Source organism: Camponotus floridanus, unplaced genomic scaffold (assembly GCF_003227725.1).
Source record: "Camponotus floridanus strain SB8 unplaced genomic scaffold, Cflo_v7.5 scaffold51, whole genome shotgun sequence".
NCBI classification, from domain to species: Eukaryota; Metazoa; Arthropoda; class Insecta; order Hymenoptera; family Formicidae; genus Camponotus; species Camponotus floridanus.
Window position 1 is genome coordinate 1,406,500 of NW_020229670.1, and position 23,908 is coordinate 1,430,407.

At 31.3% G+C, this 23,908-nt stretch overlaps 2 protein-coding genes across 3 annotated transcripts in view; one reads left to right on the forward strand and one right to left on the reverse strand.

Moving 5' to 3' along the window:
• The first annotated feature begins 108 nt into the window (after window positions 1-108).
• Window positions 109-9,003, forward strand: LOC105252325 (chaoptin). Of its 2 annotated transcripts, XM_011259655.3 has the most exons (10): window positions 109-299; window positions 705-885; window positions 1,132-1,279; window positions 2,070-2,180; window positions 2,415-3,161; window positions 3,908-4,056; window positions 5,207-5,989; window positions 6,132-6,886; window positions 6,982-7,498; window positions 8,616-8,938. In XM_011259655.3, exons 2-10 carry the CDS (start codon window positions 705-707, stop codon window positions 8,936-8,938), a joined length of 3,714 nt encoding a protein of 1,237 aa, XP_011257957.1. In that variant the 5' UTR covers window positions 109-299. The 2 variants fall into 2 exon arrangements, with proteins under 2 accessions (XP_011257957.1, XP_011257955.1); XM_011259653.3 differs by lacking the exons at window positions 109-299; window positions 705-885 and having other exon boundaries at window positions 1,139-1,279; window positions 2,072-2,180; window positions 8,616-9,003.
• Window positions 9,004-9,160: 157 nt separating this feature from the next.
• LOC105252324 (probable chitinase 10) overlaps window positions 9,161-23,908 on the reverse strand; it is a 41,633-nt gene continuing 26,885 nt past the window's right edge. Inside the window, exons 2-16 of the mRNA XM_011259652.3 lie at window positions 23,593-23,674; window positions 22,768-22,928; window positions 19,587-19,824; window positions 19,159-19,338; window positions 17,859-17,982; window positions 17,210-17,519; window positions 15,650-16,076; window positions 15,263-15,480; window positions 13,843-13,997; window positions 13,601-13,741; window positions 13,270-13,417; window positions 12,989-13,174; window positions 11,476-11,598; window positions 9,862-10,063; window positions 9,161-9,685 (exon numbers count right to left, since the gene is read on the reverse strand). Coding sequence (XP_011257954.1) covers window positions 9,477-9,685; window positions 9,862-10,063; window positions 11,476-11,598; window positions 12,989-13,174; window positions 13,270-13,417; window positions 13,601-13,741; window positions 13,843-13,997; window positions 15,263-15,480; window positions 15,650-16,076; window positions 17,210-17,519; window positions 17,859-17,982; window positions 19,159-19,338; window positions 19,587-19,824; window positions 22,768-22,928; window positions 23,593-23,674 — 2,904 coding nt within the window. The 3' untranslated portion in view covers window positions 9,161-9,476. The remainder of the gene's footprint in view (window positions 9,686-9,861; window positions 10,064-11,475; window positions 11,599-12,988; window positions 13,175-13,269; window positions 13,418-13,600; window positions 13,742-13,842; window positions 13,998-15,262; window positions 15,481-15,649; window positions 16,077-17,209; window positions 17,520-17,858; window positions 17,983-19,158; window positions 19,339-19,586; window positions 19,825-22,767; window positions 22,929-23,592; window positions 23,675-23,908) is intronic.

The following is a 23,908-nucleotide window of genomic DNA, read 5'->3' on the forward strand; positions in this document are numbered from 1 at the left end:
TTTCAAATAACGAAGTTTTCATTAAATTGTCGTGACTTGTGTACCATATTCGATCTATAAAGTTCGTCCAGAGATGCGCTTGCGCTCTTTAAAGATTGGCACCTGCGCTTTGGGAGTCATCTACGAGCTGAGTCTTCGACGCGTTTTGCTTCCTAGTCTCGCACATCAACAACAAAGTCATGAAGGTATCCTGAAAACGCAGATGCTCTTTTGAAATGAGTATCTCGTCTTTGAAGCCAATCTGACTAAGTTTCTGGGGAAGGAACTTCAGGAAGTACCCCCGGCTTAGTTCTAACAAGGTCTGATCAAAGTAATTTTTTATCGATAATTTCGCGATTATTTCTCTAAAATAATAACATGTTAAGATTCTGTGTGTAAAATAAAGTGTGCATTGCTATTATATATTGTAAAACTATATCATTAATTATACAAACATAGATCTCTAGACTTAAAACAAATAATATTTAATATAAAGATAATTTTCAAAAATAAAAAATTTTTAAATGTTTTCTTTATAACATAAATATTTAATTAATTAAACATAAATATTAATTAATTTAATATTAATAATTAAATAAATATTTAAAATAGTATTTAAACATTAATGCAAATAATGTCATAAATTGCAAAACGTTAATATATATTTTTATAAATATTTTTGCATTTTTTGTATTAAAAAGTTTGATTTTTGTGTATGTGTTTAGATGACGTTCGTGAATCGATTCATATACAAATTAATCTTCCTTCTTTGGATTGGTACGAAAGAATGCTATAATGTTCCTTGCTCGTTCAACACCATGTGCATGTGTTGGATTCAAGATGATGATAATGATTATACGAAGATGGATATCAGTTGCATGGGAGTTCCATTCGCACGATTTCCTGGTACGAAATCAATTTTTTGTATGTAATATAAATATCACTCTTAGATATGAATTTTCTTTAATTATTTTAGCTTAAAAATTATTTTCTTCTCATGATTTTCTATTATGTTTAATATTATTTTAAAAATTTACATTTTTTCTCCATGATAATAGTAATATATATATTTATGCACATATATATCAGCAAAAATTCGAAAAGAAATATAATTAAACAAATTAATAACATAATTTATGTAAAACATTTTAGATGTATTAATAAAATATGTGGCACAATTGGATATTGCTGGCTCTGGGATACAAGTATTGGATAATGACGCTCTTACGAGTTGTGATGGTGTCGAAGCTCTCGGATTGATGAGCAACCGGTTATCCAGCATAGATGAAAAATCTTTATTGTAAGTTTATTTTTAATTTTTTTGCATACAATACGAATAAAATAATAATATATATTTTTCACAAATACTTTTATTATAAAATAATTATTATAAAATAATTTTGTGTTCAAGATAATTTATATTTTATAAGGTATTCCCCGTTCTAGAGATTATTTTTAGTAAAACCAATTGCATGTCAAAATTTGATTTATTAATAACACAGGCCGACAAAATTTGGCCAAACCTCAGACCCAGAAACCAGAATACTTTTCCGAAAGTTTTCGACGCGCTGAGTTCGAATCCGAGGTCAGAATTTCTCCGATTTTCGAGATATTCTAATCTAAAAGTGCCAAAATCACGGTTTTTCGAGATATTTGAGGTTATGTTACATCGCAAGGTAATTTTTTTTCATAAAACCATTAATGGGGTCCGAAAGAACTACTCTTCCTCTTTAAAAAACATTTTGATTTGTCCGGATATCTTTTTTTATCTTTGAGAAATCGTATGTTCAAATTAAGTAGTTTGACTTATTTCTCGATATTTGGAAAATGATTAATTGCTTATCAATTAGTTTGTAACAAAACTCATTTTAATATACCGAATTACTACCGTGATTTGGGCACGTTTAGGTTAGAATATCTCGAAAACCGGAGCCACCAGAGAAATTCTGACCTCGGATTCGAATTCAGCGTGTCAAAAAACTGAGGAAAAGTATATTCTGGTTTCTGGGTCTAAATTTTGTCTGTGTAATTTATTACTAATTTTGAAAAAATCCTGGAATTAAGATTAATACCATTAATTTTATTGTAAGAGGTGTTACGGATAGTCTACGTTCATTGGATCTAAGCTATAACTCTCTCGAGGATGTGCCTTTCAAGGTTTTTCGTGATTTAAAAAAATTAAATTGGCTCAACATGCACAGGTACATATAAATCATTTATTTTAATGATATTATATTTCTAATCTTTATTTATAAGCAAAGTATTATTTCGTTTATAGCAAAAATTGCAAATCTTATTACTTTAATAATCTTTTATTTAAAGTTTAGCATTTTTTGAAAAGTTTTACAAGAGAAACATTATTTAAAAAAGATTGATGTAATAAATTAAAACATTTTTTTACTTTACGTGTAGTCAAGTAATTTGTTAATAATTAGCAATCATCTAACATCATTGGATGGCGACTGGGGCCGCACTAAAGAGACCTTGACGAACGCATTCTTCGGGGATAATTCAATCACTGAAGTACCTAGAATCTTTTCAAGTTTTGCCGCGTTGGTATGGTTGAATCTAGATAACAACAATATCGAGAAGTTTTCCGAGGATTCTTTGCCACCGAACATGCACACCTTGAGCATCAACAATAATCTTTTGAAAGAATTTCCGCAGTCTTTAAGAGATTTGAAGAAACTTACCTGGCTTTATATGAGAGGAAATGAGCTTAAATATTTGGAATTACCGGACTTCCGTAGTTCCGGTTTGGAATTAATTGATGTTAGCGAAAATTCCATCGAATGGATAAAGACACCCACTTTGAACAATCGCACCTTAAAAGTAAGAGACTTTAATCTCGCCGGAAACAAATTGGCTTCATTGCCTGGCAGAATGTTTGATCGTCTCGAAACGAGAAGGATTCATTTGTCGTCGAACAGTATCAGAAATGTTGACAGCGAAGCCTTTCACGGTCTGGAAGATATTGTCGAATATTTAAATCTTGAAAACAATGATTTGCCGGCGGTACCAACCGCAATTAGTCGATTGAGAATATTGTCGTATCTTTATTTGGCTAATAACGAAATCAGAAATATTTCCGGTGAGGCTTTTCAAGAATTTGCAGAGCATCTCAAGGCTCTCTCTCTTGCGACTAACAGTCTCGATGCAGTTCCCGTAGCTGCTCTGTCCAGGTATTCTTAGCATTTTTAAATAAAATAAAATTTTATTTATTAAATCCAATTTTGATAATTTTGAAAAAATAATTTTTATAAGAATTGATTTTCCAAAATCTAATTAAATATAATAAATTAAGAAAAACGATATTTTACAATAACAAATAAAACTTTCGAGAGCATGTATATTGATTATTGAAAATAATAAATACATATACCTAAAAAATATATAAGTATTTTAAATATTTATACAATTTTTAACAATACTATATATGTAAAGAATACAAAAATGTTATCTCTAGCAACATAAAAATATTAATTAACAAATGCATTTTTAGTAACATAAAAATATCTTAACTCAAATTAATAAATTAATAATTAACAATTAATTAAATTAATTATAAATTCAAGTCATTAATAAAAAACGTATAAATACATCATATGAATAAAAAACTTATCCCTCTGTTATTTTCAACGAATTTATAAATTTAGTATTTTATATAAAAATTAAGTGCAAAAGCGAGTAGCCGATTAATACGCGTATATTCTTGTATTAAAAATTTATATACGAATAGTTTTCTGTTATATAATAAATATAATAGATAGTATGCGTATAATAGGTTGTAAAGGTCAAAATAAGAGTTACGTAGCAAGATATGATTACGTGGAAGAGATATGAGCTAATGATATAAGATCCTAATATATATATAGCATGGAAAGAAAGTTTAATGCAACATATCTCATGATCAATTTTTTCGAAATAGATGCCAGAGGCTATTGCATCTGAATCTCGGTTATAACAAGATCTCCCACGTAGAATCGGGCGATTTCGAATGGGCTGAGGACCTTGAGATCCTATTGCTTAGAAACAATTTCTTGACGAAATTGAAAGCTGAAACCTTCAAGGGAGCTAGTACGTTGCGCATAAATTGGTTGCAAAAGTATATTACTCGAAATAAAATCAATATACATTATAGTCATTAATTCAGATTAAATTATATATTTGCTATTTATGTGTGTTTATTGATTAATATATTAATATTATATATATCTATACTTAATTTCAATACAATATTTCTATAAACTTAATTATAATTTTACTTTCATCTCCGTTTCTTAAAGAAAACATTAAAACGTTAATAGAAATATCTTACATAATTGCAGATACAGGGTATCCCAAAAGTCCCGGACCCGTCGAATATTTCATAAACTATGCACTTTAGAAAGAAATGTTTCAGACAAAAGTTGTATGGCTTGAAGGGGGTCATCAGATAGCGGCAATGATTTGACATGGAAGAGTCATTTGAAAGTCATGTAAAGATCACCGTCAATTTCTTAAATGGAACCCCTATGTTTTATTACATATTCGTGTAGCTTATCTCGAGAGCTTTCCAAAACACTATAATAAAGTATTTCTTCATTGAGTACTTTTCGAGTTATTGAAATCATTTCTTAATTTTGCATAAACCATAAAATATCTAGTAAAATATTCATTTTTCGATTATCTTACCTTAATACTTTTATGTACAAAATAATGAGAGGAATCAATCGCTGTAAAGAAAACATATACTTGTTTTAAAAAAAAATATGTAATTGTTAATTGCAAATTACATTTTTTTTTTAAAACAACTATGTGTTTTCTTTACACCAATTGATTCCCCTCATTATTTTGTACATAAAAGTATTAAGGTAAGATAATCGAAAAATGAATATTTTACTAGATATTTTATGGTTTATGCAAAATTAAGAAATGATTTCAATAACTCGAAAAGTACTCAATGAAGAAATACTTTATTATAGTGTTTTGGAAAGCTCTCGAGATAAGCTACACGAATATGTAATAAAACATAGGGGTTCCATTTAAGAAATTGACGGTGATCTTTACATGACTTTCAAATGACTCTTCCATGTCAAATCATTGCCGCTATCTGATGACCCCCTTCAAGCCATACAACTTTTGTCTGAAACATTTCTTTCTAAAGTGCATAGTTTATGAAATATTTGACTGATCCGCGACTTTTGGGACACTCTGTATTTGAATTTAATAGAACATTATTTTTTAGACAAATTAAAGGAACTCAGTTTATCTTTCAATCATTTGACGGAACTCGATGATGATTGCTTTGTTGGTATCGAGGAAAGCCTGGACATTCTTGAATTGAGCTTCGCCTTTGCTACAGATGTTTTTCCTCAGCGTGCACTCAGGCCGCTTTCGAATCTTCGTTGGCTGGTATTAGACAACAATAATTTCCAAACAATTGAAGCGACTGCCTTTTACTCTTTTCAACAACTACGTTATATTAACATGGAATCGAACAGACTGCATTATTTGCCTGAGAGGATATTCCTCTCAAGCGTACATCCGGAATTAAGAGATGTTAAACTAGGATACAACTTCTTGGAGGCGATCCCAGAATCAAGTTTTCATAATCTGACTGAGTTGCTATCTCTCGACTTGACTGGCAATCGAATAAAAGTCTTGTCATCCGGCTCCATCATGGATTGTCCAAAGCTGGTTACCATATCATTAGCTTACAACAGAATACAGAAAATGGAGAGAAATGCCTTGTACGGTTTGTCCAGCTTGCGTTTCCTTCACTTAGAATTTAACAAGCTAACTATGCTGGATTTGGGTGCTATAGCGGAGATTGGTGGTCCCGACTTTGCTCTGAATGTTTCTTATAATGCAATCGCGTTCATTGACTCGGGATCCATGATGAACAATCTCACTAGATTGGATCTTGGATTTAACAATATCAGTTATTTACCAGCGAATACGTTCTATGGAACGCCAGATTTAAAAAGCTTAAATCTGCGTAGCAATTTTCTCACAACGATTGAGTCAGGTGAAAAAAATCAAAACAGTATTTTTTTTTCTTATATGCAATTTTCAAAAAATCAAAATCATTCTTAGCAGCTCTAACATTCTTTATCGAATATACTAAGACAATAAAATTTTCAGTAATTATAATATATGCTGTTTCACAGGAACATTCGCGTTCCCTCATTTGGAAATTCTGGATCTAAGTGACAACAAGATAGACACGTTGCGTAAACAATCCTTTCACGGTTTAAAATCTCTTCAACGGTTGGAGCTTGGCGGAAACGAAATTGTCCAGCTGTTAACCGAACAATTTAGAAACCTAAAAAGTTTGAGGATCCTGAATCTCTCAAATAACAAGATTCGATCATTGCCGAAAGACGTTTTCGAGGGTACTAAACTGGAGATCCTCGACTTTAGCCACAATAAATTCACCGTCGTACCATCACCGTCATTCTTAGAAGTTGCCTACACTCTGAGAGATCTCAATATGGCGGAAAACTTTTTGGATCATCTTGACTCGACTGCTTTCCCGACATCTTATTTAGTATCTCTGAATCTCGCACAAAATCGTCTGAGTATACTGCCAGATAATTCATTCGTTTCCTTGGGAAGATTACTTAGCTTGAATGTGTCTCAGAATATTCTTCAGGCAAACTTCAAAGAGTTATTTCATTACTTGCAAAATCTTCGGCAACTTTACATGGCCAATTGCGGCCTTAGAAGCATACCATTACTACCACTGACGAAGTTAAATATTTTGGATTTATCCTTCAACAATGTTGACGAAACTACTGACAAGCAGTTTCAATATCTAGGAGATTTAAAGATTCTTTTGCTAGTAAATAACTCATTGACATCAATGCCCGGTGTTAGGCTGAACTTATTGAGGGAGCTTGACGTATCTGGCAATCCTATTGAGGTAAAATTAAATTAAAAGAAAATCAAAAAAGCGTTTTTAATTTTTCGGGAGGACAAAAATTTTGACAAAAATAACACCTTTGCATGATTTTACAGGAAATGACAAAAGATAGTTTCTTGGGTTACCCAAGATTAGAAAAATTAAATTTAAGGAATTTAAATCGAACCAGGTCAGTGGATAAAGATTGTCTTCGACCTTTAAAGTATTTGAAGCATCTGCGAATTCAAACGTGGCCTCAAGCCGACGGGTTCCATCTACGTCACTTGTTGTCCGGACTACCTCTTCGAATGGTCGAGATTCAGGTGACGGAACATTTGCTGAGACATCAAATTCAAAATGTCTTCACGAAACATTTGAAAGAGTTGACAATCACCGGAAACGACCTCGAGTTAATCTCCTCCGAAGCGTTCTCCACTATCGAAGGTGGAGAATTAATATTGAGAATCAAAGACACACACGTTCAAAGACTTCAATCGGATATTTTTCTATCGTTAACGAAAAGATTATCGCAGCTTACATTGGATCTAAGGAACAATCATATCAACGAACTGAGTCCGTCGATAATTTACGGAAATCTTTCTTGGGAAACTGTTGGGACCAATATGGTAGCTGGTAAGTTTGTAGTAAAAAATATAAATATAAACATAGTAATTTAAAAATATAGTTAAAAATTATTATTAATTTAAATTAATAAACATATAACATATAAAATAATAAACATATTAAATTAATCAACATAGTAATTTAGAAAAATAATTAAAAGTTATTATTAATATTTAATATTTTTTTATAACGTTATAAAATTATTATACAGAGTGTCCCATTTTTATCAGTCAAATATTTCGATATTACTCAAAGTTAGAAAAAAATGTTTCAAACAAAAGTTATATGGCTTGAAGGGGGCCATAAGATGATGTCATTAATTTGACCTCGAATAATTACTTGAAGGTTACGTAAAGGTCACCTTCAATTTTTTAAACGAAATTGCCTACTTTTTATTACATATTTTTGCAGCTTATCTCGAGAGCTTTCCAAAACACTATAATTAAGTTAGTTTTCATTCTTTCTGAATTATGTGGCTTGAAATCATTTCTTAATTTTACATAAACCATAAAATATTTTGTAAAATATTTATTTTTTGATTATCTTACCTTAATATTTTTATGTACAAAATAATGAGAGGAATCAATTGGTGTAAAGAAAAAAACATAGTTGTTTTTAAGACAAAAATATGTGATTTGAAATTAAGTTACATATTTTTTTTTTAAACAACTATGTGTTTTCTTTACACCAATTGATTCTTCTCATTATTTTGTAAATAAAAGTATTAAGATAAGATAAGCGAAAAATAAATATTTTACAAGATATTTTACAGTTTATGTAAAATTAAGAAGTGATTTCAAGCCACATAATTCAAAAAATACTTAATGAAAACTAACTTAATTATAGTGTTTTGGAAAGCTCTCAAGATAAGCTACAAGAATAAGTAATAAAAAATAGGGGATTCCGTTTAAAAAATTGAAGGTTCTTCACGTGACCTTCAAACAACTTTTCAACGTCAAACCAATGACACCATCTTATGGCCTCCTTCAAGCCATACAACTTTTGTCTGAAATATTTTTTCTAATTTTAAGTAATATTGAGATATTTGACTGACAAAAATAAAATGGGACATCCTCTACATAAAAAATATTTACTATATACATAATATATATTGCTTTTTCTACAGGTGGACTTCAAGTATCCGGGAACCCGCTCGAATGCGATTGCGAGATTGCGTGGCTGAGTTTATGGCTGCGTAGATGGCTTAGAGAATCTCGACAGATTCATACAGCATCGCAGTCTGATGCCAGACAATTGAGGACCATAGCTGGCCGAGCTGTATGTACGGAAACAACCCCGTCTTACTCTTCCGATAAGGTGTTGTTAACGTTAGGAACTCCGCATACTGCTTGTCAAGCATCCGCTCTCAGTTCGGGAAATTACGAACGACTGGCGACAGCTTGGCTGGCCTTTGTCGAGTTTTTCATCTTCGTTTTCATTGCTAATTAACGGCGAGTTCATATTATGATGAATAATTTTTGGGTCTAGTCTTTTTAAAGTTTAATGTGATTTTTTATGTAAGAGATTAGCAATAAAAAATAAAATTAAATAATTACGAAAAATATTTCTTGTTATTTTCTCTACGATATCGACAGATATAGACAGATAGGGCAACAGTATTTTATTAGCGCAAAACAAGAAAGAAAATAATTATTATTTCTTTTCATTTATTTCGAGAGAAATCTTTATTTACAAACATAATTGTTGTGATTCCGTTTGTGCTTTATACAAATGGCGAAAGTAAAGAGAGACGAGAATGGAAAAGATTCTTAAAAGTAAATAAGGTACTTGTAAGATATATAATAATGGAAAGAAAGAGAAATTCGTGAATAGAGGAAAAATTCTGTTGATTAACGCGCGATAATACATCTGTCTCGTCACTTATGAATTCTATAATGAATACTTTTGATAATATTATTTTCCCTAGACACTTTCGTTGCTTCTTTATTTTACAAATTTCATTTACTTTTTATTATGTTTCTCGCTTTTAAACCGGTGGCGCCTGTGTATGCTGCAAACAACCCTCGACATTCTCCGGCCAATCGCAAACGTTTTCATTGGGGTTGAAGACCAGATTTACCGGGCAGGGCATGTGATGTTTGCGCTCGCCCTCGCACATATAGTACATCGTGCAATCATTCTTATCCGCATGATAAGATATATGATTATCTTCCTCGTCACAAATCGTCTCATTAGCTGCGAAATTTATTTTAAGATAAAAAAGATTTTTAATAACTATTTTGATCTCTTTTTTTGTTTCTCTTTCATTTACATAATTTTATTGATTTTAAAATTTAATTCTTTTTCTTTTCCTTGTAATATTAACCTTTTGCAATAAAAATATTTCTATATACATGTGTCGATTTACTTACGATCTTTAGTAGTATATTTTCCATTCCTCGAAGTACTTTCATAAGGACCATCGTACTCCAGCTTGACTTTGTAGTCTTGTAATTCCTTCTTCATAGCTTTAATCAGCGGATACCTTCCTGCTCCACAAGAACCTCTGAAGTCGTCCATATCAACTGACCAGATCATGACGCCTCCAAAACCTTCTTCCTTAAGCCAAGCCATCTGTAAAAAAATACAGTATTTAAAATGGAAGAAACGAATGTATCTGTGAATAAAAAAGTGCATCACAATTATTATTCAAACAATATGTACAGGGTGTCAGGAACATTTTCGCAGTCCGGAAGTGTGAAGGTAGATTGGCTCAAATTAAGAAGGAGGATACTATACTATTTTGCGATATTCGCAATAATTAACGAAAAATTAATTAAAAAAGATTGGCCAATCTGCATGACTAGAAGTGCGTGGCGGTGAAGGCGATCTCATTGTAACATAATGGCGGCGCGCGGCGAAGCAGTGATTGGAAAGGGAAAGAATTTTCGCCGTGCGCCTACACACTTATCACCCCTTGCCTCCCCAATCACCGTTTCGCTGCACGCCGCCATTATTTGGAATAATAATAATAGTAATATATATATATATATATATATATATATATATATATATACAGGGTGTCCCAAAAGTCCCGGATCGGTCGAATATTTCATAAACTATGCACTTTAGAAAGAAATATTTCAAACAAAAGTTGTATGGCTTAAAGGAGCCCATCAGATAGTGGCAATGATTTGACCTTGGAGAGCCATTTAAAGGTGACGTGAAGGTCACCTTCAATTTCTTAAATGGAATCCCCTATGTTTTATTACATATTCGTGTAGCTTATCTCGAGGGCTTTCCAAAACACTATAATAAAATATTTCTTCATTGAGTACTTTTCGAGTTATGAGGCTTGAAATTATTTCTTAATTTTGCATAAACCATAAAATATCTAATAAAATATTCATTTTTCTATTATCTTACCTTAATACTTTTATGTACAAAATAATAAGAGGAATCAATTGGTGTAAAAAATACACATAGTTGTTTAAAAAAAAATATGTAACTGTTAATAGCAAATTACATATTTTTTTCTTAAAAACAACTATGTTTTTTCTTTACACCAATTGATTACTCTCATTATTTTGTACATAAAAGTATTAAGGTAATATAATCGAAAAATGAATATTTTACAAGATGTTTTACGATTTATGTAAAATTAAGAAATGATTTCAAGCCTCATAACTCGAAAAGTACTCAATGAAGAAATACTTTATTCTAATGTTTTGAAAAGCTCTCGAGATAAGCTACCAGAATATTTAATAAAAAATAGGGAGTTCCATTTAAGAAATTGACGGTGATCTTCACGTGACTTTCAAATGACTTTTCCATGTCAAATCATTGCCACTATCTGATGGCCCCCTTTAAGCCATACAACTTTTGTCTGAAACATTTCTTTTTAAAGTGCATGCAGTTTATGAAATATTCGACCGGTCCGGGACTTTTGGGACACCCTGTATATCACAATTATTATTATTCAAAAAATAATATTAGGAATTTTGATTCAACAATTAAATAAAAAATTTAAGAATACGATCACCTACCTTATTAATAAGACTTCTTTCGTCATCAAATCCAACCCATTGATCATCTCTGTATGCAAATGGTACTTGTTGTTCACTATCCCATACTAGAGTTGTATTGTCTTCATTTAAGAAGCTACAGACCTATATACGCATTTATTCAAACAAGTATAATTAACAAAAGATATTTTAATTTGTTAGAGAATAAGTTATAAATTTTTATTCTAAAATGTAGGGGAGACCGGAGACAAAAGTAACAACGTCATGAAAGTAACAAGCCTCGTAATAAACTACACAATATGTTGAATAATTTGTATTATATAGTCAAAAGGGCGCGTACGTCCCGATTCTCTTCCTTTTCAGCTAATTGTTGTAGAACGATCGCGCCGATTGCACATGCAGGAGTGAAATTAGTGTATTTGCATTATGCACCTAAGTATTTCTTGTTTTAGTATTTTGTATCTTTGCCTAATTAAAGTGTATATTTTGACGTAATTATTTGCCGGTGTATTCTTCTAAAATGTATTCATAAATTTTTATAGTTCATTTGGCTAAGTCTTGCATCATATTTAGGTTATAATACTTTTATTCTAAAAAATGTGTTTGGGGACAAAAGTAACACGACACTCCATGGACGAAAGTAACATGTTTCAATGCTTAAAGTATAAGGGCAGATCCCATAATAATTGTACCAAAGATTCTTATTACGTATGCCATAATTGTGATTTGGAATACATACAAATCTCTTTTGTATAAGTAGTTATCATACAATTTTTACGCTATTATTTAGAATTAAACTATTATTTAGACTTAAAAAAATACAAAACTGATGCGATATTAAGTATAATTATTTTATGATATTACTTATAATTATTTTGCTTAACAAAAATTATTTCTTTTAAATTTTTCAAAGATGATAAAAATAAATATTTATTTTATTTTTTCAATTTAATAATATACAAAAAAAATTTATAATAAAAGTTATCTTGCTTAATAAAAGATTATGAAAGTTGCCTTAAATTGAAAAAAAATCATATTTGTTTTATTTTTCCGAAAATAAGAACTAGTACTTTTATCCCCAGACTATGTTACTTTCGTCTGAGGCCCCCAAGATAAAAGTAACAATCAATGTACTTGCGAAAAAATAGAATAGCTTCTTAAATATTTATCATTTGAGATTGAAATATAGATATAATAATAGAACAATAAATGGAGTTTTTTAACATATAACATATAACATATAACATATATAATCTTTTTTTTATATCTCTAACGATAATTAATTAGTGACCTATAATACAAAAAATGTTACTTTGGTGCTCGGTCTCCCCTACTATCATATACTATACATATAAAATATAATTCTTAAAAATTAAAAATTAATATTACTTTTTTAACTTTAATTGATATTTAATAAATACTTCGCATTATATTTTTATTTTATTTACGATATTTTATACTTTTTTATTTTTTTCTCAAAAAAAGAATAAAAATAATATAAAAATGCGATTAGTGACGAAATGATGCAACAAACCTCGTAATAGGACAAGAATCCAGATTCGTTGGTGAAATTTCCAGCTAGTCCACCACCAGACGCTGGTGCACCAATATCGAACTTGTCTTTGTCGACTAGTGTAAAGGATCTACCATACGTGGGCATTCCTATCATGAGCTTTTCCTTTGGAGCTCCTTGTTTTACCCATTCTCGTGCACTGTAATCCTAAAAGTAAAATAAGGAAAACGCAATGATAATATTAATTAAAAAACATTAACACATATACATTACCCATAAATATATAATATTTATGTACCTACCACTGTTAGCTTCTTCTGATAACTAGTAGCACTTTCTAAAGGATATAGCGGACTGTTGTGGCCAACCTGTCTCTCCCATTGACCGTGGAAATCATATGCCATTACATTAATAAAATCCAAATATTTAGATATTTCAGGAACATCATATCTAAAAGAGAAAAATTTCAATCTCAATACAAATTTTAAAAATTCTTATATATTAATTTATGAAAATAAAACATTATTTTATTCTTACTTTTACTAACTTTTAAATATACAACATACAAAACTGAAATAAATGATTCGGATAAATTTTTATCATTACAAATTGTGTCATCTCTGTGATATTTACCCTGCAGCAATGGCTTCGAAACTTGCGGGTACTGCGGCTGATAAGATCAATTTTGGTTGACCGGAGCTCTTTGCTTCACCCTCGAAAGCCAATCTGAGCTCCTTTAAAAGATTAACATAAGCTGACCGATCGTCGGCTCCTCTATAAAAATTTTGAAAGATTATAATATACATTGTTGTATATTATACAATTGTATATATATTACCATTTAATAAGATAAAAAAACGTAAGTTAGAAAAAACCTTGGATATTCCCAGTCAACATCCAATCCGTCAAATTTATATTCCCGCAAGAAATCGATAGCTTCATAAACAAATTGATTCATTCGGAATGTGTTACTGGTAAGTTCCTTGAAAGGCGTCGAGCCAAATGCCCATCCTCCGATAGCAAGTAAAATCTGAAAATATTTTCATAAGATATGAACGATTGTATTTAGTTTTAACAATATGCTTGTTCAAATGATATTTTTGTTCAATTTTTTAATTATAACACAGGCCTGCGAGGTTTTTTTTTTAAGATGCAATAGTGATTTCTGACGTAATTTTGTGAGCTGAATTCGAATCTAGTCGCCGAATTTGCGTAGCACGTCACGTTTTTGAATAATTTGTAATTGAATGGCTCAAAAATCGCTATTTTGGCCAATTTCATGAATTTATTGCGAGGAAACCAAATTTTTTGAAATATTTCGTCGTATAATATTCACTTTTGCCTTTCAAATCCACTTTCGATTACCGCCGCGATTTTTCTTCGCTGAGATATATAAGTATGACGTTGTAAGAAAATTTACGTTAAAGAAAATTTATAGACATCAATATGGTAGATCCATGAGGTTGAAAGTTGAAAAGACTGACATATATCAGGTTCGGTTGTCCAAAAAAGTATTGTAAAAAAATATCTAATACAGTTACACATTTTGATAAATTTTTCTAAATTTTATGCCTTTTTATTGTGATTCTATTCGCCATATTGGATGCGCCATTTTTAATTTCAAAAGGTGACAGAAGGTTTAAAAATGTATATTTTTATCCTAATTTTGATTCGTAGTGAAATAAAAAGGTGGCACGGTTGATTTAGAATGGCTTATTAGATCCCTATGCATGACCACTCTTATGACTTGTATATCTGAGCGAAAAAAAATCGTGTGGCGGTAATCGAAAGTGGATTCGAAAGATGAAGGTGAGTACTATACGATGCCATTGACAGAAATATTTCAAAAAATTTTGTTTCTCACAATAAATTCATGAAATTGGCCAAAATAGCGATTTTTGGGCTATTCAACTACAAATAACTCAAAAACCTGACGTGCTACGCAAATTCGGCGGCCAGATTCGGATTCAGCGCACAAAATTATGTCAAAAATCACTATTGCATCTTAAAAAGAAATTTTGACCCCCTTTTTTGCAGGCCTGTGTAATCATTCAATTATAATTATTTAAATCTTAATCATTTCAATACTTTCTTTTTTATCTGTTTTTAGAATGTTGCGAAAGTTGAAAGATTGAGAAATGAGTCGGAATTTATAATTAAAATAACTTTCACGAGATTGCTTTTTTTAGTAGGATTTTGTTATTTCAAAATGAGCATAAAATAATACAATAAAAATGATAATAACATAATATTAAAAAATATTAAATACAACTTATAAAAATTGGAGAAATGTACCTTAATGTCTGGATTCTTGTCGCGAAGTGCGATTAATCGTTGGTACATTTCAGCATCTTTGTCACTTCCTTCGGTAAGTAAATGATCTTTCAAAGTTGCGAATGCGTATACCACATGAGAGCAGAGGGTCGGATCAATGTCTTCCGGATTGAATCGCCCCATTCCTGGCCTTTTATGCGACCAATTTGTCAAGTAACAAATAGTTTGAGCTTCTCTTTCTACCAATACATAAAAAAACTTTCACTACGTGCAATTAATCTTTGATCAGAGAGATTATCGCAGCAAAATTTTTAATTATTATCTTAAACGCTAAGAAAATAAATATATAAATAAACATAACTTTAATTCTTTGTGTAATTATAGATATAAAATCTGAAATATTTTTACCGTGAGTTGGAGTGTTAATGACAAGTGTCGTAGACTTCTGAAGTTTTTTCGGTTTGTTAAGAACTTCCGAAACAGAAATCTTGTAAGCTTCCGGTTTCTTCACGATTGTTTCCGTAATGGTGGTGGCAACTGCGCTCCAATCGATATCTTTGGCATTGGAGCCTCGCGAAATACCTCTGAGTTCCTCCCTCATCGCGCCTATCAAAGGATACCGAACATTTCCACCACAAACAGTACCGTTAAAGTCATCCATGTCGACTGTCCACACCATCGCACCTCCATAACCTTTGCTTTTCAGCCAGTGCATTTTATTCCTGATAGACTTTTCATCATCGAAACCAACCCATTGATCATTATGCACCAAATAGGGTACCTTCATCTCATCATCCCAAACATAAGCGGCGCCATTATGTAACATTTCGCAGATCTGAAATTGAAAGATGATTATATCTCTCATTCTTCAACAAATATTTCAATCTTCATCATATTTCTCAATCACATTTCATGAAATATTATAACAATGTTATTAATTTATTTTGTCAAATTTATTTAAAATTTAAAAAAAATTACAACTTTAATTGTGCTAATAAAGTGTAGAGGAGACATACAGGGTGTCCCAAAAGTCTCCGGACCGGTTGAATATTTCATAAACTATGCACTTTAGAAAGAAATGTTTTAGACAAAAGTTGTATGGCTTGAAGGGGACCATCAGATGGTGGCAATTTGATATTGGAGAGTCACTTGAAGAACACGTGATGGTCACCGTCAATTTTTTAAATAGAATTACCTATTTTTTATTACATATTCATGTAGCTTATCTCAAGAGCTCTCCAAAACACTATAATAAAATATTTCTTTATTGAGTACCTTTCGAGTTATAAGGCTTGAAATAATTTCTTAATTTTGCATAAACCATAAAATATCTAGTAAAATATTCGATTATCTTACCTTAATACTTTTATGTACAAAATAATGAGAGCAATCAATTGATGTAAAGAAAACATACAGTTATTTTCAAGAAAAAATATGTAATTTGCAATTAACAATTACATTTTTTTTTTTAAACAACTATGCGTTTTCTTTACACCAATTGATTCCTCTCATTATTTTATACACAAAAGTATTAAGGTAAGATAATCAAGAAATAAATATTTTACAAGATATTTTACTGTTTATGCAAAATTAAGAAATAATTTCAAGCCTCATAACTCGGAAAGTACTTAATGAAGAAATACTTTATTATAGTGTTTTGGAAAGCTCTCGACGTGAGCTACCAGACATTCAATAAAAAATAGATGGTTCCATTTAAAAAATTGAAGGCGACCTTCACGTGACCTTCAAACGACTGTGCAAGGTCAAACCAATGACACTGTTTAATGGCCCCCTTCAAGCCATACAACTTTCGTCTGAAACATTTCTTTCTAAAGTGCATAGTTTAGAAATATTCGACCGGTCCGGGACTTTTGGGACACCCTGTATATCTAAATCTCTCTAATCTTCTTAATTTAAATGTTATGATTTGGAATTAATTTATGTTGTAAACGTGAGATGGGAAAGTACCTCATAATACGCGAGGAAACCCGATTCCTTGGTATATTCGCCCGCTTTTCCTCCGCCACTAGCTGTTGAATGTACGCGAAAGTTTGCCGGATTTGCAAGGGTAAAAGACCGGCCGTATGTAGGCATGCCTATAATCAATTTTTCCTTTGGTGCGCCCAGTTTAACCCACATTGCGGCCGCATTGTCGACACTCAATTGCTTCTGCCATTCCGAGTCTAATGACGAGGCGTACAGTGGAGCATTGTGACCAGTTTCTCTCTCCCATTTACCATGGAAGTCGTAGGCCATGAGATTAATAAAGTCTAGATAACTAAGTAGATGAAAAAATGCACGTTAATTATTAAGTATTAAGTAATCGAGTGCATTTCATATTGCGATCAAGGTATGATAAATGCATATCCGGAGAATACTTTGTAGAATTTTGCAAAAAACAATCTGTGGAGAATGAGACTGAATAGCAAATATTATTTATACAAAGCTTAATTAACAAAGGTTAATTAACTTCGATATGATATAAAAAAAGAAATTAAGAATTAATTTATTCATTCTGTTATTTTTTATCCATTATAACATTATTTTATGTTCGTATTTATATGTTTTGTATTTTAATTTATCTTTTATTAATATTAGAAAATTTTTATTATTATACCTGGCAACAGCGGGCACGTCGTATCCACTCTTGACATTATCAGGTCCAACTGGTACCGCGGCAGTTAACAAAAGACGCTGTTTCTTCCTCTCCTGAGCCTCCGCTTCGAAAGCCTCCCGGAGCTCTGAAGAAAACGATGAAAAATTAATTTAAATAGCGCAATATGGACAAATTACACAGGCCGACAAAATTTGGCCAAACCCAGAAACTCAGACCCAGAAACCAGAATATACTTTTCGACGCGCTGAGTTCGAATCCAAGGTCAGAATTTCTCTGGTGACTCCGATTTTCGAGATATTTTAATCTAAAAGTGCCAAAATCACGGTTTTTCGAGATATTTGAGGTTATGTTGCATCGCAAGGTAATTTTTTTCATAAAACCATTAATGGAGTCCGAAAGAACTACTCTTCCTCTTTAAAAAACATTTTTATTTGTCCGGATATCTTTTTTTATCTTTGAGAAATTGAATATTCAAATTAAGTAGTTTGATATTTTTGATATTCGGAAATTGAATAGCATCAGATAAGTACAATATAATGTATGTACACGAAATTTACATTTTTAAAGACATTTTAAAGACATTTTAAAGTTTTGATGCACGCTGATTCGAAATTTGACATTTAATTTGTCTAAACAATTTGTTTAAACAAACTATTGCAAAAATAATGTTTTTTGAGAAGTAAATGGTTCAATCAGATTCTACGGGAACAAGCTCATCCGGAATAGTAATTCGGTATATTAAAATGAGTTTTGTTACAAACTAATTAATAAACAATCAATCATTTTCCAAATATCGAGAAATAAGTCTACTTAATTTGAACATACGATTTCTCAAAGATAAAAAAAGATATCCGGACAAATCAAAATGTTTTTTAAAGAGGAAGAGTATTACTTTCGGACCCCATTAATGGTTTTATGAAAAAAAATTATCTTACGATGTAACATAACCTCTAATATCTCGAAAACCCGTAATTTGGGCACTTTTAGATTAGAATATTTCGAAAACCGGAGCCACCAGAGAAATTCTGACCTCGGATTCGAATTCAGCGTGTCAAAAACTTTAGGAAAAGTATATTCTAGTTTCTGAGTCTAAATTTTGTCGGCCTGTGTTATTCGTGATAAAAAAAGTTGGAAATGTCAAAGTGATCACGTGTCATGTCACTCGAACTCATATAATTCTGAAGAATTAATTGAAGAATTAATATAATCGTGTTATCAAGATTGATATTACGCGTGTATCCAACATTTCTAGCCTTGAGAAACTTACATTGTTATTGCTTTTTTCTCAGCGAGTCTTTACCTTTCAACAACAGAACATAGTTCTTCTTATCATCTCCACCCTTTGGATATTCCCAGTCGATGTCAAGACCATCAAAGTTTCTGTCTCGTAGATATGGTATAGCGCTGTAGATAAAAGTTTGTCGAGCGTACCTTGTCGAGGACACATCCTTGAACTTCTGCGTTCCAAAGGACCAACCACCTAAATATAAAACAGCGGAAACTCCTTTGTAATTCTATCCGGATACAGATTTGTTACATGCATTTCATACATTTTAAATCGCTAAAAATTATGATAAAACTGATCAAACACACACATAACACACACACACACACACACACACACACACACGCACACATAATAGCTACGTCAATAATATAGTTTTATCTTGTGTTCAGAATCAATAATTTTCAACAAAGTAATATGAATTTGAAGCAAAACAAACATACCGATTGCAAGCAGAATCTTCAGGGATGGATTGGCTTTTTTAAGATTTACCACCCTTTCGTACAGACCAATTTTGCCGTCCTTCGTTTCGTCATTCGATTCGAAACTCGTCAATTTATTCTTTTTCAGCCATCCGAAGGCAAAGACAACGTGAGTGCAGAGATCAGGTTGAATGTCTTCTGGCATGAACTTACCGATTTTTGTGCGATACTGAGACCAATTAGTATAATAACACACCAACTGTAGAAGAAATCATGTAAAATTAATACAGGAGAATCGTCACACGCACAAAATGTTTCTTCTTTTAAAATGCAGGGTGTTTCATAAGTGGTGGGCAAAATTTCAGGAATGGATTCCTCATGCTTAGAGAAGAAGAAAAAAGAAAAGAAAAAAAAAGTTAATCAACATAGGTCCGAAAGTGATTAGTTTTTGAGTTATTAAGATTTTTTTAATACAAAATTTTGTCTCATTTCTCGTCTTAGAAATCCTTTTACAGGCATCAATAATGTTTTTCAGACCATCGAACTTGAAAATCATTGCTGATGTCTGTAAAAAGACTTCTAAGACGAGAAACGAGACAAAATTTGTATTACAAAATTATTGTATTACGAAAATCTTAATAACTCAAAAACTAATCATTTCCGAACCTATGTTGATTACCTTTTTTTTCCTTTTCTAAGCATGAGGAATCCATTCCTGAAATTTTGCTCATCACTTATAAAACACCCTGTATTTCATAAACTAAAATATTTACTAATCATGTAATTTTTAATTACATAATATAATAGTATTATATAAATTTTTCAAAATACTTAAAACATTAGCAGGACGAAAATTGTTTATTGGAGAATGTTGATAATATCAAAATAGAACAGGATATTGGATATATCTCAAATTGATCTCCGTTAGAAATTACGAAGCGATGCTCGTTAACTTGTTAACTTAAAGTAATAAATCAAGATACCCATACGGCAGAAATATTACAGAAATATTACAGCAACATTGCAGAAATATTTCTTTGCAAGATTGCAACATTGCAGAAATGTTGCAAAATATTGCTGCAACGTTGCTGCAATATTGCAGCAACGGTAAAATGTCCGCTTGTAGAAATATTGCAATGCAATATTGCAGCAATGTTACGGTGCAACGTATTTGTAATATTAAAACGCGTTTTGCTACAAATGCAGACACCGTTTTAAATTTAATAAATAAACTTTGAAAATATAAAAAAATGTTTGTGTCAGAAAGATAGGAAAAAATGCCTTTAAAAAAACATCTATTAGTGTTTTTATTAGATGTTTCTTAAATATTTATCTCAATAATATTGCATATAATTATTTTACATACATTCGACATCAGAATATTTTAATATGTGCAATAAATTAATTATTTTCTATTATTTTCTATTTTCAATTAAGAAAAATCTGTTTAATATTCTGAAATCCAATAAAGGATCCAGATTATTAAACAAATTATTTGTTTAATAATCTAGATCCCTCATTAGGATTAAGTAAATCAAGTCAGTTTATCGCCAGAAATTAAACTGACACAAGAAATATAATTATTACATTAATCCTTTGTAGACCTTATATCCATCTTAAATGAATTCGAATACGAGTTAGTTAAATTGGGTGTCACCGCGTAGCGGCAAGTAAAGAAACACATGTTATACATTTTCGCTATGTTAAAACGTTGCTACAACATTGCCAAAGTAATATTACAAAATAATGTCTCTGCATTAGTGCAGCAACATTACACTGCAGTGAGTAATATTGTAACATTGCAGCAACGTTGCAGCAAGCTTCTGTGCTATATGGGTACAGCCTCACAAACTATTAAATTGTTTCGAGATATGGATCTTGAAAAAACCTCATAATATAAATTTTAAAATAACAATTGATCATTTTTTGACGCATCACAGCGAGCTTAATGATGTTTTGTATGTACAATCTTAGCAAAAAGTAGCTGAAAATCAATATTGACGAATATATATTCACTTTTGGTGTATTTGGAGTAAGAAATTGTGTGGAATATTACAATTTGATCTTGGCTACAGTGCAGAGATGTATTTTTAATATTTATTGCGTTTTTACTGAAATATTCCGAATTTTGTTAATCGAAATGATTAACTTTTGGCAGAGAATTTCGCCTTGTGATAGTTATATGGCTACCTTCATTGAATTATATTTAATATCTTTTTAATCACTTAGTACTTGTGTAATATTATTTGACCAAATATTTCCTCTGTATCTAAACTTTTGCAAATTTTAAACAAGTTCTGAATATTATTTCCATGTGTTTTTGTCAGTTGAATCGACGTCGTTATACATTTCCCATAAAAACATGTTAATTCGGTGCAAATTAAAATCCTTATAACTTGTGAATGCTTTAGTGAATCGATTTAAGGATGTATTGGACAGATCGTCTGTCTCAAAAGTTAATCCAAAGTATCAAAACATTAAAGTTGGGCAGAATACGAATTCTAATTGATCAAAGATTTTTTAAAAATCACGAAATCATACTTCAAAGTATTCTTTAATATAAATAGGTCTTAATTTCCAAGAAAATGTTGCCACGTTTTATCATCAATATTGCGTCAAACCGATAATCACAGTTATTTTTTAATAATAATTTCAAAACGAGCAAGTAAATTGTTTTAAAATTTTGTGGGAACATTTTTACATGTATGAAAAATATAATATTACAAAATGAAATTTTTTTGATCATTTTTTTTATAGTTTGTGAATAATTTATTACATGTCTCTTGAACGTTTACATAAGATCTATGTTAAATCGCAAAATTCAAAAATTAATAACTTTTAAAGGAGCAAGTAAAAAAATTTGAAATAATTTATGACGATTTAGAATGTTATTAAGAATGTTAAATTAAAAATTCACGGCGATTTCATTAATTGTAATATATCTCCAATACATCCTTAAAAATTGTACTGAAGATTTTAAACATATGTAAGGACATTCTGTACAATTTTCATTAAATTCTCAATATTTTGAAAATAGATACAAACATCCTTAAGTTGAACAACCTCAAAGAGATTTATTAACCATTATTAACTTAATTAAAGCGTGATTAATTCGCGCATAATATAAAAACAATCATTCGCTGAAATGATTCGTAACATCATTATCGTTAACGTGTCGATATTTAACAAACCTTACACCTACCTTATAATCATCCGTCTTGTCAGGTTGCAGCTCATTCTTCGTGTTCTTGTTGCTGACACGATTTCGCGTGACCTTGAACCTGTTGACACTGGCTGAGACTTCCTGATCATTCGAGATCGACGGTGCGGAAGTCGTCGGTCTGCGGAACCTCTTTCTCGCGCCTGGCGAATACATATATGTATGCAGACACAATCGCCGGATAATTACGTAAAATTCGCTCCGATTCTTCTTTCGGCCATTACGCAACGCGCGCGCGAATATGTATTTCAACGTTGCGTAAGATTTCGCGCTTAATACGTACATACACGGCACGAAACTTCGAAAGGCAAGTGCCTTTCACCCATTAGAACCGATTAATCTGGAACCGTATTTTGCATATTCATGTAATATTGTAACAGGGGATCCTTTTACGATTTTTTGGGGCATTATATAATACGAGTTTGTGTAATCGGAAGGCGCATAAGTATTTTCTCGCGCAGGTGAGTGCTCTTGTGGCGGACAGATCGGCCGATACCTGTGCACTCATCGCTTTGATCGGCAAAAAATTTATGTAATCGATAGTGGAGAAATTATCAATCGTTATATACGGTTCGGAACTAAAGACTCTGACGTAATGCCGCTATGAAATAAGGCATTACGTTATTGATCAATCGATAACTGATCTATAATAGAATCATTAGAAGAGCTTTAATAGCTCTTATTCGTTACAAGGTATAAATTCAAATTGCCTATGACTAATAGATTTAATCGTCACGATTTTCAGAATGCAATCGTTGCAAAAGCAGATGCCGTTGGAAATTAGCGGATACAAAAATTATACATTACCTTCAGCATGCTGCAGGAAGCCTATAAGCAGCACCGCAAAGCAGACGAGCAACAACCTCCAAGTAATTCTGCTGTTCGATGCCTGGAAAGAAAGTGAAGGTGAAGATAACGCAATAACAGGTAAGTACAATGAGAATGTAATGAGTTTAATGCACCCGCTTTTAATACTGCTAGTATTGCTTACAATCGAAATCTGAAAAAACCTGCATAAAAATATTTCATATAAATTTTGAATATAAATATTTAAATCTTCTTTTATTTTACAAAATATATAATTATTAATAAATATATAATAATATAATTTTGATTTATAAGT

What these genes read in the sequence shown, in the direction of transcription:
- LOC105252325 (XM_011259655.3), top strand. Translation starts at nt 705, where the DNA reads ATGACGTTCGTGAATCGATTCATATACAAATTAATCTTCCTTCTTTGG. An exon ending in TCTCACAACGATTGAGTCAG is followed by an intron (nt 5,990 to 6,131) that starts GTGAAAAAAATC and finishes GCTGTTTCACAG; the next exon opens with GAACATTCGCGTTCCCTCAT. An exon ending in TATCTGGCAATCCTATTGAG is followed by an intron (nt 6,887 to 6,981) that starts GTAAAATTAAAT and finishes ATGATTTTACAG; the next exon opens with GAAATGACAAAAGATAGTTT.